Here is a 19,916-nt window from a genome sequence, read left to right on the forward strand (position 1 = left end):
AGACTGGGTATGTTCCTTATTGCTGTTAGCAGACTCAGTACGTTTCCTTATTACTGTCAGCAGAGATATGATAAGACATGTTTACAGTGTTATAAGCAATATGTCTGCATTTAGCAGACTCGGTACGTTCCCTATTGCTGTTAGCAGACTCGGTATGTTTCCCTAGTGCTGTTAGCAGACTCAGTACGTTTCCTTATTGCTTAGAACAAAAAAAGGGTGTCCAATGGCACTACTTAAAATGAAATGAAATGATCCCCTATATTCATAAATGACTTATGTGCATTTAACACATTAGTAAGGTTGAGGAAGAAGGTGCTATGTAGTGAAAAGAGTTTAGACAAAAAACTAACAGATAGGTTGGGTTACCATATCTGAGATAGTCTACATTTATAGCACTCTGGGGATTACTTAATTAAATAAATTGTGGTAACAGAGAGAGTCGTGCAAGGATGTGCAAAGAACAAAGACAAAACTGTCTGAATCAACTAAATTACATTAAAATTTCACTTTTATTAAAGGCTAGTTAAAATTGGAAAACACACACTTAAAAACACTCTTAGGAGCCAAGATAATCTTACTTATTGAGCGTGTATTAGTTGGTATAGTGGGTAAATAGTATCTTAAATAAATTGAATATATGGTATGGGGGCTAGTGGCAATACTATGTATTCAATGTACATCAGAAATGACAACTCGAGTAAGGTTAATCAGTGTGTCATTACTGATGATTGTTGAATGGTTATACACTTTGGTTCACTAAACGTGATGTTGTGGACTTTCTATAGAATCCCTTTAAGTTACTCTTTGAGTTTCAGTACACTTATACATGTATGGTTAAAAGGCTTAAATGGTTATACATTTTTGTTCACTGAACGTGATATTAGGGACTTTCTATAGAATCCCTTTAAATTACTCTTGAGTTTCAGTACGCATATACATGTATGGCTATATTATAGCCTGCACTACTAAAATAAAGGCTTCGTGCTCTATATTTAATAATGTCTTCGATATTTGGATATACAAAGTCTGGCAAATATACACACTGTTATACAAGGTATCAGTGAAATTGGAGGTCACCCTTTATAGTAGTATTATCACCATTAATAATACAGTGTTTCGATATTTCTATCGATGTTATTGTATCTTATATAAGAAGTTTATTCCAAATGAAGAGATGTTATTAATCTAACATTCTTAAGGTTCCATTAAATTTATCCCTTCAGGTGCAAAAAAATACCTGATATTTGGGACTGGGACCTTATTAGTTAATACTATATTTGAGTGGTTATAAAATTCTTATTTTGGAATATCCCTGTCGATGTTATTACAGAGTGATAGACACTGAGTGAATGGCGTTCCTGTTGTTATATAGGACAGACTGATGTAATAAAAGTTCTAAATGTGCCTTTAAGTGGATGGCATAGTATCAATGCTCTGGGTAGTAAATAGAGTGACCGCTGCTACATAGACTGCACAACAAATACGTGATGTTACAATCCAGCAGACATGATCAGTAGAGAAATATATATAAATTGCAGTTTAGCATTCCCAGACGAAACCATATAAGTGCGGTATTTAGCCCTGTATAGTCAAAGTTTTTTAGAAATAATATGAGTACTGCTAACGGTTGAATCACAGTTAATCTGGTTTTGACGGCTGTAATGCTGTTAGCCAAAACATAGGCTGATTTGGGAAAGTAGATTAACAAATCGTTTACTCCCGTTGCCTTAGTTCGATATTATGTATAGGTATTACATAACCAATATTACATGTATAGTTGTACTTGGGTGTTCCTACTGCTGACGTTTAACAAATTTCAATCATAAGCTGGCTGTCATAGTAAAAAGTTTGAGCTCTAAATTATCCAGCAGCTTGTATGAACGTCAGCGTTCTGCCCCCATTAACCACTCCCAACTAAGATTAGTTTTATACGGTACAAAGTATCATTAACGATCAAGGTTCCTAAGGCTAGCTAAAAATACATGAGCTCCAAGGGCTCATCACCAGTACCCTAGCGTCCCTAACATGTTTCGCCTCGCGGCTTTTTCAAAGGGTCTGATGTACATTGAATACATAGTATTGCCACTAGCCCCCATACCATATATTCAATTTATTTAAGATACTATTTACCCACTATACCAACTAATACACGCTCAATAAGTAAGATTATCTTGGCTCCTAAGAGTGTTTTTAAGTGTGTGTTTTCCAATTTTAACTAGCCTTTAATAAAAGTTAAATTTTAATGTAATTTAGTTGATTCAGACAGTTTTGTCTTTGTTCTTTGCACATCCTTGCACGACTCTCTCTGTTACCACAATTTACTTAATTAAGTAATCCCCAGAGTGCTATAAATGTAGTCTATCTCAGATATGGTAACCCAACCTATCTGTTAGTTTTTTGTTTCCTTATTGCTGTCAGCAGACTGGGTACGTTCCCTATTGCTGTTTGCAGACTCGGTACGTTTCCCTATTGCTGTTAGCAGACTCGGTACATTTCCCTATTGCAGTTAGCAGACTCGGTACGTTCCCTATTGCTGTTAGCAGACTGGGTAAGTTCCTTATTGCTGTTAGCAGACTCGGTACATTCCCTATTGCTGTTAGCAGACTCGGTATGTTCCCTATTGCTGTTAGCAGACTCGGTACGTTTCCTATTGCTGTTAGCAGACTCAGTACGTTTCCTTATTACTGTCAACAGAGATATGATAAGACATGTTTACAGTGTTATAAGCAATATGTCTGCATTTAGCAGACTCGGTACGTTCCCTATTGCTGTTAGCAGACTCGGTATGTTTCCCTAGTGCTGTTAGCAGACTCAGTACGTTTCTTTATTGCTGTCAGCAGACTGGGTACGTTCCCTATTGCTGTTAGTAGACTTGGTACGTTTCCCTATTGCTGTTAGCAGACTCGGAACGTTTCCCTATTGCAGTTAGCAGACTCGGTACGTTCCCTATTGCTGTTAGCAGACTCGGTACATTTCCCTATTGCTGTTAGCAGACTCGGTACGTTCCCTATTGCAGTTAGCAGACTCGGTACGTTTCCCTATTGCTGTTAACAGACTCGGCACGTTCCCTATTGCTGTTAGCAGACTCGGTACATTCCCTATTGCTGTTAGCAGGCTCGGTACGTTGCCTATTGCTGTTAGCAGACTCTGTACGTTTTCTTATTGCTGTCAGCAGACTTGGTACATTCCCTATTGCTGTCAGCAGACTCAGTACATTCCTTATTGCTGTTAGCAGACTCGGTATGTTCCCTATTGCTGTTAGCAGACTCGGTACGTTTCCTATTGCTGTTAGCAGACTCAGTACGTTTCCTTATTGCTGTCAGCAGACTCAGTACATTCCCTATTGCTGTTAGCAGACTCGGTACATTTCCCTATTGCAGTTAGCAGACTCGGTACTGTTACGGTTGCCTCCAGGCTGGCTGGAAGTTGGACCGTAGAAAAGGATGCTCCTAGCGCTCACCAAAGAATCATCAGCACCATAGTCAGCAATCCCTGTAGTGATATTAGCTGAAGCTGTCCCCTACAAACATGAGTCAAAGCTGCAAGTTAGAGGGACAGAAAATAGGTCTGATGTGCTGGAGCACACAGCCTCCTTTTTATTGAGGTTACATGCAAACAGGACACTCTCAGGGGGAGGCATAAAATCCCCCATCACACATTTGATATTAGATAGAGAGACACTCCCTTTGACAGGCCACAACATTACTTCAGCAGATAACATTACACACAATAAAACAATGCAGTCCACCTTATCAATACTAGTCTGATTAGACAATGGGAAAGTTGATCACTAAACCTAATTAGAGCTAATCCCAGCAGACTTGTATGTAGAATAGGTTTCTTGAAGCTGAACAAAATTTAACTCTTAATGGCACACAATGAAACTGAACCAAGTGGGAGAAAGCCAGGGACAAGTCATTTCACAGGTCTGGGGACATAGTCTTAAAGGGGGCATTGTTCACCAGAGTCACAATATGTCCCCAGACGTTTCCCAAAGGGCCACACACACCCCACAAAAGTCAATATACTCTCAGGGGCACAATCTTCCAGGGGCCATAGTCATGAGGAAGGAGGCTGGCAAATAGGCTTCTCCAAAATCCAGGGAAGCAGGGCAACCTTCCATTTAAAGGGCCAGTCACAAATAGCAGTTTGTAACATATCTCCCCTTTTGGAGGGAGACTAACAAGGCACCTGACCTTCTGTCGGTCAGTGCCTAAGTTAGTCTCGCAACCCACCCACAAATAAACACTAGCAGCAAAGCAGCCCCCCCACAACAAGTAGCACTGGCCTGTAGGTTCCAGGTTATAGGATGAAAGTGCAGCATCCTCGGCCTTCCTGGCGCAGCTGGGCAAATAGCTGATGGTACTTGGGGGGCAGAGGCCAGCGGCACTCTGCCCTGGTGCCAGCGCTTCTGCTGGGGTGAGGGGTTTGCAGGCCAGTCCTGTAACAAGGGGGTCTGTAGGGCAGAGGCCAGCAGCGCTCTGTTCTGATGCCAGCTCTTCTGCTGGGGGAATTGGGGCATAGTCCTGCCCGGTGGCAAAGGGAACGTGGGGGTCAGTGGGGGTTAACATCTCCACTGTTAACCCTGGGCCCAAGTTAGGAGTTAGCTGGGGAGGGGGAGATTGGCTTACCTCCTCCTCCTGATACTCCGGTGGCCGTTGGGAAGGGAGGTCGATGCTCTCCGCTTCCTGTGGAACATGCTGCGGCTGGGGAGAGAGACCGGTTGTCTCCTCTCCCTGGAAGGCACACTCCGGCTGGGGAGGGAGGTCGATGCTCTCCCCTCCCTGTAGCTGGGTCTGTCGCTGGGGATCTGGGCCGCCTGCCCAGCATCCCTGTAGGGCCGGTAGAGAGACTGCGGTCCCATCTCCACCTGCCTGCTGGGGGTCCTCCCAGGACCAGTCTATGAGGCCTGCTGCCTCTGGTATCTCTGGCTGGGGAAGGGGACTGGTTGTCTCTTCCCTCTGCACGGTATACTGCCGCTGGGGAGGGAGGTCGCTGCTCTCCTCTCCCTGTAACTCTGGCTGCCGCTGGGAAGGGAGGTCGTTGCTCTCCGCTCCCTGTGACTCACTTTCTCGCTGGAGACCAGGTGTCCAGACCCTCAAACTCCACAGTTGGCGCTCAAAGGCTCGTGCCGCTTTGTTCTCCGTATCCAATTCCCGGATGATGCGACTGACTACCTCCTGTGCAGGGTCTGGACCATATCGGACTAGCCGCCTCTTTACCTCTGGAACGAAATCTGCGCCCTCATAGCGACGGATCAGGTTGAGGTGCTCTTCACAGGGTTCTGAATAGTGTCTTGTCAGCTCCATGCTGCTGTAGGTAGGGACGCTGCGCAGTGGCTAGCGTTGCCCTCAATAACTCTCCTACGATACCAGTGCTGTTGTGGTGCTGCTCCTTGCGCTAGGACGCCAATCCCACCGCTGCCACCAAATGTTACGGTTGCCTCCAGGCTGGCTGGAAGTTGGACCGTAGAAAAGGATGCTCCTAGCGCTCACCAAAGAATCATCAGCACCATAGTCAGCAATCCCTGTAGTGATATTAGCTGAAGCTGTCCCCTACAAACATGAGTCAAAGCTGCAAGTTAGAGGGACAGAAAATAGGTCTGATGTGCTGGAGCACACAGCCTCCTTTTTATTGAGGTTACATGCAAACAGGACACTCTCAGGGGGAGGCATAAAATCCCCCATCACACATTTGATATTAGATAGAGAGACACTCCCTTTGACAGGCCACAACATTACTTCAGCAGATAACATTACACACAATAAAACAATGCAGTCCACCTTATCAATACTAGTCTGATTAGACAATGGGAAAGTTGATCACTAAACCTAATTAGAGCTAATCCCAGCAGACTTGTATGTAGAATAGGTTTCTTGAAGCTGAACAAAATTTAACTCTTAATGGCACACAATGAAACTGAACCAAGTGGGAGAAAGCCAGGGACAAGTCATTTCACAGGTCTGGGGACATAGTCTTAAAGGGGGCATTGTTCACCAGAGTCACAATATGTCCCCAGACGTTTCCCAAAGGGCCACACACACCCCACAAAAGTCAATATACTCTCAGGGGCACAATCTTCCAGGGGCCATAGTCATGAGGAAGGAGGCTGGCAAATAGGCTTCTCCAAAATCCAGGGAAGCAGGGCAACCTTCCATTTAAAGGGCCAGTCACAAATAGCAGTTTGTAACAGGTACATTCCCTATTGCTGTTAGCAGACTCGGTACATTCCCTATTGCTGTTAGCAGACTCTGTACATTTCCTATTGCTGTTAGCAGACTCGGTACGCTCCCTATTGCTGTTAGCAGACTCGGTACGTTTCTTATTGCTGTTAGCAGACTCAGTATGTTTCCTTATTGCTGTCAGCTGACTCGGTACATTTCCTATTGCTGTTAACAGACTCGGTACGTTCCCTATTGCTGTTAACAGACTCAGTACGTTTCCTTATTGCTGTCAGCAGACTTGGTACATTCCCTATTGCTGTTAGCAGACTCAGTACGTTTTCTTATTGCTGTCAGCAGACTCGGTACATTCCCTATTGCTGTTAGCAGACTCAGTACGTTTTCTTATTGCTGTCAGCAGACTCTGTATTTTTCCCTAGTGCTGTTAGCAGACTCAGCATGTTTCCCTAGTGCTGTTATCAGACTCGGTACGTTTCCCTATTGCTGTTAGCAGACTCGGTACATTTCCTATTGCTGATAACAGACTCTGTACATTCCCTATTGCTGTTAGCAGACTCGGTACGTTTCCTTATTGCTGTCAGCAGAATCGGTACGTTCCCTATTGCTGTTAGCAGACTCAGTATGTTTCCTTATTGCTGTCAGCAGACTCGGTACGTTTCCCTATTGCTGTTAGCAGACTCGGTACGTTCCCTATTGCTGTTAGCAGACTTGGTACGTTTCCCTATTGCTATTAGCAGGCTCGGTACGTTCCCTATTGCTGTTAGCAGACTCGGTATGTTTCCTTATTGCTATAAGCAGACTTGGTACATTCCCTATTGCTTACAGCAGACTCGGTACATTCCCTATTGCTGTTAGCAGACTGGGTACGTTCCTTATTGCTGTTAGCAGACTCAGTACGTTTCCTTATTACTGTCAGCAGAGATATAAGACATGTTTACAGTGTTATAAGCAATATGTCTGCATTTAGCAGACTCGGTACGTTCCCTATTGCTGTTAGCAGACTCGGTATGTTTCCCTAGTGCTGTTAGCAGACTCAGTACGTTTCCTTATTGCTGTCAGCAGACTGGGTACGTTCCCTATTGCTGTTTGCAGACTCGGTACGTTTCCCTATTGCTGTTAGCAGACTCTGTACATTTCCCTATTGCAGTTAGCAGACTCGGTACGTTCCCTATTGCTGTTAGCAGACTGGGTAAGTTCCTTATTGCTGTTAGCAGACTCGGTACATTCCCTATTGCTGTTAGCAGACTCGGTACGTTCCCTATTGCTGTTAGCAGACTCGGTACGTTTCCTATTGCTGTTAGCAGACTCAGTACGTTTCCTTATTACTGTCAGCAGAGATATGATAAGACATGTTTACAGTGTTATAAGCAATATGTCTGCATTTAGCAGACTCGGTACGCTCCCTATTGCTGTTAGCAGACTCGGTATGTCTCCCTAGTGCTGTTAGCAGACTCAGTACGTTTCTTTATTGCTGTCAGCAGACTGGGTACGTTCCCTATTGCTGTTAGTAGACTTGGTACGTTTCCCTATTGCAGTTAGCAGACTAGGTACGTTCCCTATTGCTGTTAGCAGACTTGGTACATTTCCCTATTGCTGTTAGCAGACTCGGTACGTTCCCTATTGCAGTTAGCAGACTCGGTACGTTTCCCTATTGCTGTTAACAGACTCGGCACGTTCCCTATTGCTGTTAGCAGACTCGGTACATTCCCTATTGCTGTTAGCAGGCTCGGTACGTTGCCTATTGCTGTTAGCAGACTCTGTACGTTTTCTTATTGCTGTCAGCAGACTTGGTACATTCCCTATTGCTGTCAGCAGACTCAGTACATTCCTTATTGCTGTTAGCAGACTCGGTATGTTCCCTATTGCTGTTAGCAGACTCGGTACGTTTCCTATTGCTGTTAGCAGACTCAGTATGTTTCCTTATTGCTGTCAGCAGACTCGGTACATTCCCTATTGCTGTTAGCAGACTCGGTACATTTCCCTATTGCAGTTAGCAGACTCGGTACATTCCCTATTGCTGTTAGCAGACTTGGTACATTCCCTATTGCTGTTAGCAGACTCGGTACATTCCCTATTGCTGTTAGCAGACTCTGTACATTTCCTATTGCTGTTAGCAGACTCGGTACACTCCCTATTGCTGTTAGCAGACTCGGTACGTTTCTTATTGCTGTTAGCAGACTCAGTATGTTTCCTTATTGCTGTCAGCTGACTCGGTACATTTCCTATTGCTGTTAACAGACTCGGTACGTTCCCTATTGCTGTTAACAGACTCAGTACGTTTCCTTATTGCTGTCAGCAGACTTGGTACATTCCCTATTGCTGTTAGCTGACTCAGTACGTTTTCTTATTGCTGTCAGCAGACTCGGTACGTTCCCTATTGCTGTTAGCAGACTCGGTATGTTTCCTTATTGCTGTAAGCAGACTTGGTACATTCCCTATTGCTTACAGCAGACTCGGTACATTCCCTATTGCTGTTAGCAGACTGGGTACGTTCCTTATTGCTGTTAGCAGACTCAGTACGTTTCCTTATTACTGTCAGCAGAGATATGATAAGACATGTTTACAGTGTTATAAGCAATATATCTGCATTTAGCAGACTCGGTACGTTCCCTATTGCTGTTAGCAGACTCGGTATGTTTCCCTAGTGCTGTTAGCAGACTCAGTACGTTTCCTTATTGCTTAGAACAAAAAAAGGGTGTCCAATGGCACTACTTAAAATGAAATGAAATTATCCCCTATATTCATAAATGACTTATGTGCATTTAACACATTAGTAAGGTTGAGGAAGAAGGTGCTATGTAGTGAAAAGAGTTTAGACAAAAAATTAACAGATAGGTTGGGTTACCATATCTGAGATAGACTACAATTATAGCACTCTGGGGATTACTTAATTAAATAAATTGTGGTAACAGAGAGAGTCGTGCAAGGATGTGCAAAGAACAAAGACAAAACTGTCTGAATCAACTAAATTACATTAAAATTTAACTTTTATTAAAGGCTAGTTAAAATTGGAAAACACACACTTAAAAACACTCTTAGGAGCCAAGATAATCTTACTTATTGAGCGTGTATTAGTTGGTATAGTGGGTAAATAGTATCTTAAATAAATTGAATATATGGTATGGGGGCTAGTGGCAATACTATGTATTCAATGTACATCAGAAATGACAACTCGAGTAAGGTTAATCAGTGTGTCATTACTGATGATTGTTGAATGGTTATACACTTTGGTTCACTAAACGTGATGTTGTGGACTTTCTATAGAATCCCTTTAAGTTACTCTTTGAGTTTCAGTACACTTATACATGTATGGTTAAAAGGCTTGAATGGTTATACATTTTTGTTCACTGAACGTGATATTAGGGACTTTCTATAGAATCCCTTTAAATTACTCTTGAGTTTCAGTACGCATATACATGTATGGCTATATTATAGCCTGCACTACTAAAATAAAGGCTTCGTGCTCTATATTTAATAATGTCTTCGATATTTGGATATACAAAGTCTGGCAAATATACACACTGTTATACAAGGTATCAGTGAAATTGGAGGTCACCCTTTATAGCAGTATTATCACCATTAATAATACAGTGTTTCGATATTTCTATTGATGTTATTGTATCTTATATAAGAAGTTTATTCCAAATGAAGAGATGTTATTAATCTAACATTCTTAAGGTTCCATTAAATTTATCCCTTCAGGTGCAAAAAAATACCTGATATTTGGGACTGGGACCTTATTAGTTAATACTATATTTGAGTGGTTATAAAATTCTTATTTTGGAATATCCCTGTCGATGTTATTACAGAGTGATAGACACTGAGTGAATGGCGTTCCTGTTGTTATATAGGACAGACTGATGTAATAAAAGTTCTAAATGTGCCTTTAAGTGGATGGCATAGTATCAATGCTCTGGGTAGTAAATAGAGTGACCGCTGCTACATAGACTGCACAACAAATACGTGATGTTACAATCCAGCAGACATGATCAGTAGAGAAATATATATAAATTGCAGTTTAGCATTCCCAGACGAAACCATATAAGTGCGGTATTTAGCCCTGTATAGTCAAAGTTTTTTAGAAATAATATGAGTACTGCTAACGGTTGAATCACAGTTAATCTGGTTTTGACGGCTGTAATGCTGTTAGCCAAAACATAGGCTGATTTGGGAAAGTAGATTAACAAATCGTTTACTCCCGTTGCCTTAGTTCGATATTATGTATAGGTATTACATAACCAATATTACATGTATAGTTGTACTTGGGTGTTCCTACTGCTGACGTTTAACAAATTTCAATCATAAGCTGGCTGTCATAGTAAAAAGTTTGAACTCTAAATTATCCAGCAGCTTGTATGAACGTCAGCGTTCTGTCCCCATTAACCACTCCCAACTAAGATTAGTTTTATACGGTACAAAGTATCATTAACGATCAAGGTTCCTAAGGCTAGCTAAAAATACATGAGCTCCAAGGGCTCATCACCAGTACCCTAGCGTCCCTAACGTCCCTAACATGTTTCGCCTCGCGGCTTTTTCAAAGGGTCTGATGTACATTGAATACATAGTATTGCCACTAGCCCCCATACCATATATTCAATTTATTTAAGATACTATTTACCTACTATACCAACTAATACACGCTCAATAAGTAAGATTATCTTGGCTCCTAAGAGTGTTTTTAAGTGTGTGTTTTCCAATTTTAACTAGCCTTTAATAAAAGTTAAATTTTAATGTAATTTAGTTGATTCAGACAGTTTTGTCTTTGTTCTTTGCACATCCTTGCACGACTCTCTCTGTTACCACAATTTATTTAATTAAGTAATCCCCAGAGTGCTATAAATGTAGTCTATCTCAGATATGGTAACCCAACCTATCTGTTAGTTTTTTGTTTCCTTATTACTGTCAGCAGAGATATGATAAGACATGTTTACAGTGTTATAAGCAATATGTCTGCATTTAGCAGACTCGGTACGTTCCCTATTGCTGTTAGCAGACTCGGTATGTTTCCCTAGTGCTGTTAGCAGACTCAGTACGTTTCTTTATTGCTGTCAGCAGACTGGGTACGTTCCCTATTGCTGTTAGTAGACTTGGTACGTTTCCCTATTGCTGTTAGCAGACTCGGTACGTTTCCCTATTGCAGTTAGCAGACTCGGTACGTTCCCTATTGCTGTTAGCAGACTCGGTACATTTCCCTATTGCTGTTAGCAGACTCGGTACGTTCCCTATTGCAGTTAGCAGACTCGGTACGTTTCCCTATTGCTGTTAACAGACTCGGCACGTTCCCTATTGCTGTTAGCAGACTCGGAACATTCCCTATTGCTGTTAGCAGGCTCGGTACGTTGCCTATTGCTGTTAGCAGACTCTGTACGTTTCCTTATTGCTGTCAGCAGACTTGGTACATTCCCTATTGCTGTCAGCAGACTCAGTACATTCCTTATTGCTGTTAGCAGACTCGGTATGTTCCCTATTGCTGTTAGCAGACTCGGTACATTCCCTATTGCTGTTAGCAGACTCGGTACATTTCCCTATTGCAGTTAGCAGACTCGGTACATTCCCTATTGCTGTTAGCAGACTTGGTACATTCCCTATTGCTGTTAGCAGACTCTGTACATTTCCTATTGCTGTTAGCAGACTCGGTACGCTCCCTATTGCTGTTAGCAGACTCGGTACGTTTCTTATTGCTGTTAGCAGACTCAGTATGTTTCCTTATTGCTGTCAGCTGACTCGGTACATTTCCTATTGCTGTTAACAGACTCGGTACGTTCCCTATTGCTGTTAACAGACTCAGTACGTTTCCTTATTGCTGTCAGCAGACTTGGTACATTCCCTATTGCTGTTAGCAGACTCAGTACGTTTTTTTATTGCTGTCAGCAGACTCTGTATTTTTCCCTAGTGCTGTTAGCAGACTCAGCATGTTTCCCTAGTGCTGTTATCAGACTCGGTACGTTTCCCTATTGCTGTTAGCAGACTCGGTACATTTCCTATTGCTGTTAACAGACTCTGTACATTCCCTATTGCTGTTAGCAGACTCGGTACGTTTCCTTATTGCTGTCAGCAGAATCGGTACGTTCCCTATTGCTGTTAGCAGACTCAGTATGTTTCCTTATTGCTGTCAGCAGACTCGGTACGTTTCCCTATTGCTGTTAGCAGACTCGGTACGTTCCCTATTGCTGTTAGCAGACTTGGTACGTTTCCCTATTGCTGTTAGCAGGCTCGGTACGTTCCCTATTGCTGTTAGCAGACTCGGTATGTTTCCTTATTGCTGTAAGCAGACTTGGTACATTCCCTATTGCTTACAGCAGACTCGGTACATTCCCTATTGCTGTTAGCAGACTGGGTACGTTCCTTATTGCTGTTAGCAGACTCAGTACGTTTCCTTATTACTGTCAGCAGAGATATGATAAGACATGTTTACAGTGTTATAAGCAATATGTCTGCATTTAGCGGACTCGGTACGTTCCCTATTGCTGTTAGCAGACTCGGTATGTTTCCCTAGTGCTGTTAGCAGACTCAGTACGTTTCCTTATTGCTGTCAGCAGACTGGGTACGTTCCCTATTGCTGTTTGCAGACTCGGTACGTTTCCCTATTGCTGTTAGCAGACTCGGTACATTTCCCTATTGCAGTTAGCAGACTCGGTACGTTCCCTATTGCTGTTAGCAGACTGGGTAAGTTCCTTATTGCTGTTAGCAGACTCGGTACATTCCCTATTGCTGTTAGCAGACTCGGTACGTTCCCTATTGCTGTTAGCAGACTCGGTACGTTTCCTATTGCTGTTAGCAGACTCAGTACGTTTCCTTATTACTGTCAGCAGAGATATGATAAGACATGTTTACAGTGTTATAAGCAATATGTCTGCATTTAGCAGACTCGGTACGTTCCCTATTGCTGTTAGCAGACTCGGTATGTTTCCCTAGTGCTGTTAGCAGACTCAGTACGTTTCTTTATTGCTGTCAGCAGACTGGGTACGTTCCCTATTGCTGTTAGTAGACTTGGTACGTTTCCCTATTGCTGTTAGCAGACTCGGTACGTTTCCCTATTGCAGTTAGCAGACTCGGTACGTTCCCTATTGCTGTTAGCAGACTCGGTACATTTCCCTATTGCTGTTAGCTGACTCAGTACGTTCCCTATTGCAGTTAGCAGACTCGGTACGTTTCCTTATTGCTGTCAGCAGACTTGGTACATTCCCTATTGCTGTCAGCAGACTCAGTACATTCCTTATTGCTGTTAGCAGACTCGGTACGTTCCCTATTGCTGTTAGCAGACTCGGTACGTTTCCTATTGCTGTTAGCAGACTCAGTACGTTTCCTTATTGCTGTCAGCAGACTCGGTACATTCCCTATTGCTGTTAGCAGACTCGGTACATTTCCCTATTGCAGTTAGCAGACTCGGTACATTCCCTATTGCTGTTAGCAGACTTGGTACATTCCCTATTGCTGTTAGCAGACTCTGTACATTTCCTATTGCTGTTAGCAGACTCGGTACACTCCCTATTGCTGTTAGCAGACTCGGTACGTTTCTTATTGCTGTTAGCAAACTCAGTATGTTTCCTTATTGCTGTCAGCTGACTCGGTACATTTCCCATTGCTGTTAACAGACTCGGTACGTTTCCTTATTGCTGTCAGCAGACTTGGTACATTCCCTATTGCTGTTAGCTGACTCAGTACGTTTTCTTATTGCTGTCAGCAGACTTGGTACATTCCCTATTGCTGTTAGCAGACTCAGTACGTTTTCTTATTGCTGTCAGCAGACTCTGTATTTTTCCCTAGTGCTGTTAGCAGACTCAGCATGTTTCCCTAGTGCTGTTAGCAGACTCGGTACGTTTCCCTATTGCTGTTAGCAGACTCGGTACGTTCCCTATTGCTGTTAGCAGACTCGGTACATTTCCTATTGCTGTTAACAGACTCTGTACATTCCCTATTGCTGTTAGCAGACTCGGTACGTTTCCTTATTGCTGTCAGCAGAATCGGTACGTTCCCTATTGCTGTTAGCAGACTCAGTATGTTTCCTTATTGCTGTCAGCAGACTCGGTACGTTCTCTATTGCTGTTAGCAGACTCGGTACGTTTCCCTATTGCAGTTAGCAGACTCGATACGTTCCCTATTGCTGTTAGCAGACTCGGTACGTTTCCCTATTGCTGTTAGCAGACTCGGTACGTTCCCTATTGCTGTTAGCAGACTCGGTACGTTTCCTATTGCTGTTAGCAGACTCAGTACGTTTCCTTATTACTGTCAGCAGACTTGGTACGTTCCCTATTGCTGTTAGCAGACTTGATACGTTCCCTATTGCTGTTAGCAGACTCGGTACGTTCCCTATTGCTGTTAGCAGACTCGGTACGTTCCCTATTGCTGTCAGCAGACTCAGTACATTCCCTATTGCTGTTAGCAGACTCAGTACGTTTCCCTATTGCTGTTAGCAGACTCAGTATGTTCCCTATTGCTGTTAGCAGACTCGGTACGTTCCCTATTGCTGTTAGCAGACTCGGTACGTTCCCTATTGCTGTTAGCAGACTCAGTATGTTTCCTTATTGCTGTCAGCAGACTCGGTACATTCCCTATTGCTGTTAGCAGACTCAGTACGTTTCCTAATTGCTGTCAGCAGACTCGGTACATTCCCTACTGCTGTTAGCAGACTGGGTACGTTCCCTATTGCTGTTAGCAGACTCGGTACGTTCCCTATTGCTGTTAGCAGACTCAGTACGTTTCTTTATTGCTGTCAGCAGACTCGGTACATTCTCTATTGCTGTTAGCAGACTGGGTACGTTCCCTATTGCTTTCAGCAGACTCGGTACATTCCCTATTGCTGTTAGCAGACTGGGTACGTTCCCTATTGCTTTTAGCAGACTCAGTACGTTCCCTATTGCTGTTAGCAGACTAAGTACGTTTCCTTTTGCTGTTAGAAGACTAGGTACGTTTCCTTTTGCTGTTAGCAGACTCTGTACGTTTCCTATTGCTGTTAGCAGACTCGATAAGTTCCCTATTGCTTTTAGCAGACTCAGTATGTTCCCTATTGTTGTTAGCAGACTCAGTACGTTTTCTTGTGCTGTTAGCAGACTCAGTATGTTTCCTTATTGCTGTCAGCAGACTCTGTACATTTCCCCATATACCTGTGTACACCAGTCAGGCCCAGACGCCACTGAAGTTCTAGATCGTTTCCGCGCAACAGGGATAAGCCGCTTCTAGTTGTGATCAGCAGGTCGCTGCTGTTATATCCGGATGGGATGTTCTGCAGGAACTCAACGCCCGAGCTGAAAGAGAAACCAGAGTGATATGAGGGAGAGAGTTGTGGAGAGATCACAGAAATCAGGTCACAATACTCTAGTGTCCTAACAGGGCAGATTTGTATGATGTCTTAACTAGAGCACAGGTGAAATAATTAGCAACCATGGTTACTAACCTGCTCTCACCTATCAGCTGATTATTCCACCTGTGCTCTAGTTAAGATACCATGTAAATCTGCACTTTTAGGGGAACTTGAGGAGGTGTTGTACTATACTGCAAATTCTCTGCAGGCTCCTCTTGTGTACAGTAAAAAGGAAATTTATGCTTACCTGATACATTTATTTCTTTTACAATATGAGGAGTGCACGGATTTCATCCTTACTTATGGGATTACGCCTCCTGTTCAGCAGGAGGAGGCAAAGAGCACCACAGCAGAGCTGTTAAATAGCTCCTCCCTTCCCTCCCACTCCAGTCATTCGACCGAAGTTAGGAAGAGAAAGGATAAGCCAAAGGTGCAGAGGTGACTGAAGTTTAACAAAAAAAGTAAAGATGAAGCAAAAGTATCAAATTTGGAAAATTTGGAAAAAGTGTGAAGAGACGACCAAGTTGCAGCCTTGCAAATCTGTTCAACAGAAGCATAGTTTTAAAATGCCCATGAAGAAGCCACAGCCCTAGTAGAATGAGCCGTAATTCTTTAAGGAGGCTGCTGTCCAGAAGTCTCATATGCCAGACGGATGATACTCTTCAGCCAAAAAGAAAGAGGTAGCCGTAGCCTTCTGGCCCCTACACTTTCCAGAAAAAACAATAAATAATGAAGATGATTGACGAAAATCTTTAGTCGCCTGCAAGTAAAACTTCAGGGCATGGACCACGTCCAAGTTATGCAACAGACGCTCCTTCTTAGAAGGAGGATTAGGACACAGTGAAGGAACAACGATTTCCTGATTAATATTCTTATTAGAAACAACCTTAGGAAGAAAACCAGGTTTGGTACGTAAAACCACCTTATTAGAATGGAAAATAAGATAAGGAGAGTCACATTGTAATGCTGAAAGCTCAAAAACTCTACGAGCAGAAGAAATAGCAACCAAAAATAAAACCCAAGATAATAACTTAATATCTATGGAATGCATGGGTTCAAACGGAACCCCTTGAAGAACATTAAGAACTAAATTCAAACTCCAGGGTGGAGCAATTGGTCTAAACACAGGTTTGATTCTAGTCAGAGCCTGACAAAAAGACTGGACGTCTGGAACATCTGCCAAACGCTTGTGTAGTAAAATCGACAAAGCAGAAATTTGTCCCTTTAAGGAACTTGCTGACAACCCTTTCTCCAATCCTTCTTGGAGAAAAGATAAAATCCTAAGAATCCTAACTCTACTCCATGAGTAGCCCTTGGATTCGCACCAATAAAGATATTTACGCCATATCTTATGATAAATCTTTCTAGTGACAGGCTTACGTGCCTGAATCAAAGTATCAATGACCGAATCAGAGAACCCCCGCTTAGACAAAATCAAGCGTTCAATCTCCAGGCAGTCAGCTGCAGAGAAACTAGAGGATGATGGAAGGGTCCCTGAAAGAGAAGGTCCTGCCTCAATGGAAGCTTCCACGGCGGCAGAGAGGACATGTATACCAGATTGGCGTACCAAGTCCTGCGAGGCCACGCAGGCACGATTAGAATTACCGAAGCCCTCTCCTGTTTGATCCGTGCAATCACCCGGGGAAGGAGAGCAAACGGTGGAAACACATAAGCTAGGTTGAACGACCAAGGCACTGCCAAGGCATCTATCAGTTCGGCCTGATGATCCCTTGACCTGGATCCGTATCTTCGGAGCTTGGTTTCTGACGAGACGCCATCAGATCCAATTCCGGTCTGCCCCATCTGAGAATCAGGGTGGCAAAGACCTCCAGATGGAGTTCCCACTCCCCTGGATGAAACATCTGTCTGCTTAAAAAGTCCGCTTCCCAGTTGTCCACTCCTGGGATGTAGATTGCTGACAGATAAGAAGAGTGAGCCTCCGCCCACCGAATTATCTTGGACACTTCTGTCATCGCTAAGGAACTCCTCGTTCCTCCCTGATGATTGATGTAAGCCACAGTCGTGATGTTGTCCGACTGAAATCGGATGAATTTGGCCGAAGCCAACTGAGGCCAAGCCTGAAGTGCATTGAATATTGCTCTTAATTCCAGAATATTGATTGGAAGCAGAGACTCAGACCGAGTCCACACCCCCTGAGCCTTCAGGGAATTCCAGACCGCACCCCATCCTAGTAGACTGGCGTCCGTTGTCGCTATCACCCAAGAGGGTGTGCAGAAGCACGTCCCTTGGGACAGATGATCCGGCGACAACCACCAAAGAAGAGAGTCTCTTGTCTCCTGATCCAGATTCAGCTGAGGAGACAAATTTGCATAATCTCCATTCCACTGCCCGAGCATGCACAGTTGTAGTGGTCTGAGATGCCGCCACCATCAATCCAATCACCTCCATGCACTGAGCCACTGATGGTCGAGGATTGGACTGAAGGGGTCGGCATGTATTGAGAATCTTTAACTTTCTGACCTCTGTCAAGAATATTTTCATGGATATAGAATCTATTAGAGTTCCCAAAAGGGAACCCTTGTCTGTGGAATTAGTGAACTCTTTTCTAGATTCCACCCGTGAGTCCTCAGAAAGGACAGAACCATGTCTGTATGAGATATTGTCAGATGGTAAGACGACGCCTGGATCAGAATATCGTCCAGATAAGCCGCCACTGCAATACCCCACGGCCTGAGAACCCCCAGAAGGGACCCTAGAACCTTCGTGAAGATCCTGGGTGCTGTGGCCAACCCGAAGGGAAGAGCCACAAACTGAAAATGTTTGTCTAGGAAGGCAAACCTTAGGAACTGGTGATGATCCTTGTGGATAGGAATATGAAGATATGCATCCTTCAAGTCCACGGTATATTGACCCTCTTGGATCAATGGTAGAATTGTTTGAATAGCCTCCATCTTGAAGGATGGGACTCTGAAAAACTTGTTTAGACTCTTGAGATCTAAAATGGGTCTGAACGTTCCCTCTTTTTTGGGAACCACGAAAAGATTTGAGTAAAACCCCTGCCCCTGTTCCAGTATTGGAACGGGACGAATTACTCCCATAGTAGAGAGGTCTTTTACACAACGTAAGAAAGCCTCTCTTTTTATCTGGTCTACAGACAATCATGAAAGAAGAAACCTCCCCCTTGGGAGAGAATTTTTGAATTCCAGTTGATACCCTTGGGACACGATTTCCAGTGTCCAGGGGTCCTGAACGTCTCTTATCCAAGCCTGGGTAAAGAGAGAAAGTCTGCCCCCTACTAGATCTGGTCCCGGATCGGGGGCTGCCCCTTCATGCTGTCTTGGAACAGCAGCGGGCTTCTTGGGTTGTTTACCTTTGTTCCAAGCCTGGTTGGGTCTCCAGACGGACTAGGCTTGAGCAAAATTCCCTTCCTGTTTAGCGGAAGAAGAAGAGGGGACTCCTTTGAAATTCCGAAAGGAACGAAAATTATTTTGTTTACCCCTCAGTTTAGCTGCTTTATCCTGAGGTAGGAGATGACCCTTACCTCCCGTAATGTCAGAAATTATTTCTTTCAAGTCAGGCCCGAATAGGGTTTTTCCTTTGAAAGGAATAGTCAAAAGCTTTGACTTAGATGACATGACACATCAGTAGACCAAGACTTTAACCATAACGCTCTACGCGCTAAAATGGCAAATCCGGCATTCTTAGCCGCCAATTTGGCAATCTGAAAGACGGCATCCGTAATAAAAGAATTAGCCAGCTTAAGAGCCTTAATTCTATCTAAAATTTCCTCTAAAGGAGTCTCGGTCTTAAGAGACTCCTCCAAGGCGTCAAACCAGAAGGCCGCCGCAGTTGTAACTGGCACAATGCAGGCCGTCGCTTGAAAGAGAAAACCCTGATGAATAAATAACTTTTTTAGAAGATCCTCCAACTTCTTATCCATAGGGTCTTTGAAAGCACAACTGTCCTCAATAGGGATAGTAGTACGCTTAGCCGGGGTAGATATAGCTCCCTCCACCTTAGGGACTGTTTGCCAAGAGTCCAGGACAGTGTCAGCTATGGGATACATTTTCTTAAAATTAGGAGAAGGTGAGAACGGGATACCCGGTTCCCATTCCCGCGTAATCATTTCCGAGATTCTCTTAGGAACCGGAAAAACATCAGAGTAAACAGGCACCTCTAAGTATTTGTCCATCTTACACAATTTCTCTGGTGGCACCACAATAGAGTCACAGTCATCCAGAGTCGCTAAAACCTCCCGAAGTAACAGGCGGAGGTGTTCAAGCTTAAATCTGAAGGACATGATGTCCGAATCCGTCTGAGGTAACACACTTTCCGAGTCGGAAAGTTCCCCCTCAGACAGAAGTTCCCTGACCCCCAATTCAGATCCCTGTGAGGGTACATCGGAAATAGCCATCAAAGCATCAAAAGTCGCAGTATTCGGAATGGTTTCTGTCCTACTGCGTTTGCCCTGC

At 43.6% G+C, this 19,916-nt stretch overlaps 1 protein-coding gene across 4 annotated transcripts in view; it reads right to left on the reverse strand.

Annotated features, from left to right (window-relative positions):
- FAM234B (family with sequence similarity 234 member B) overlaps positions 1 to 19,916 on the reverse strand; it is a 252,840-nt gene that overhangs the window by 118,778 nt on the left and 114,146 nt on the right. For all 4 annotated transcript variants that reach the window (XM_053721349.1, XM_053721347.1, XM_053721346.1 and 1 more), the window contains exon 8: positions 15,287 to 15,427. In XM_053721349.1, coding sequence (XP_053577324.1) covers positions 15,287 to 15,427 — 141 coding nt within the window. The remainder of the gene's footprint in view (positions 1 to 15,286; positions 15,428 to 19,916) is intronic.

This window comes from Bombina bombina, chromosome 7, assembly GCF_027579735.1.
Source record: "Bombina bombina isolate aBomBom1 chromosome 7, aBomBom1.pri, whole genome shotgun sequence".
Lineage (NCBI taxonomy): Eukaryota > Metazoa > Chordata > Amphibia > Anura > Bombinatoridae > Bombina > Bombina bombina.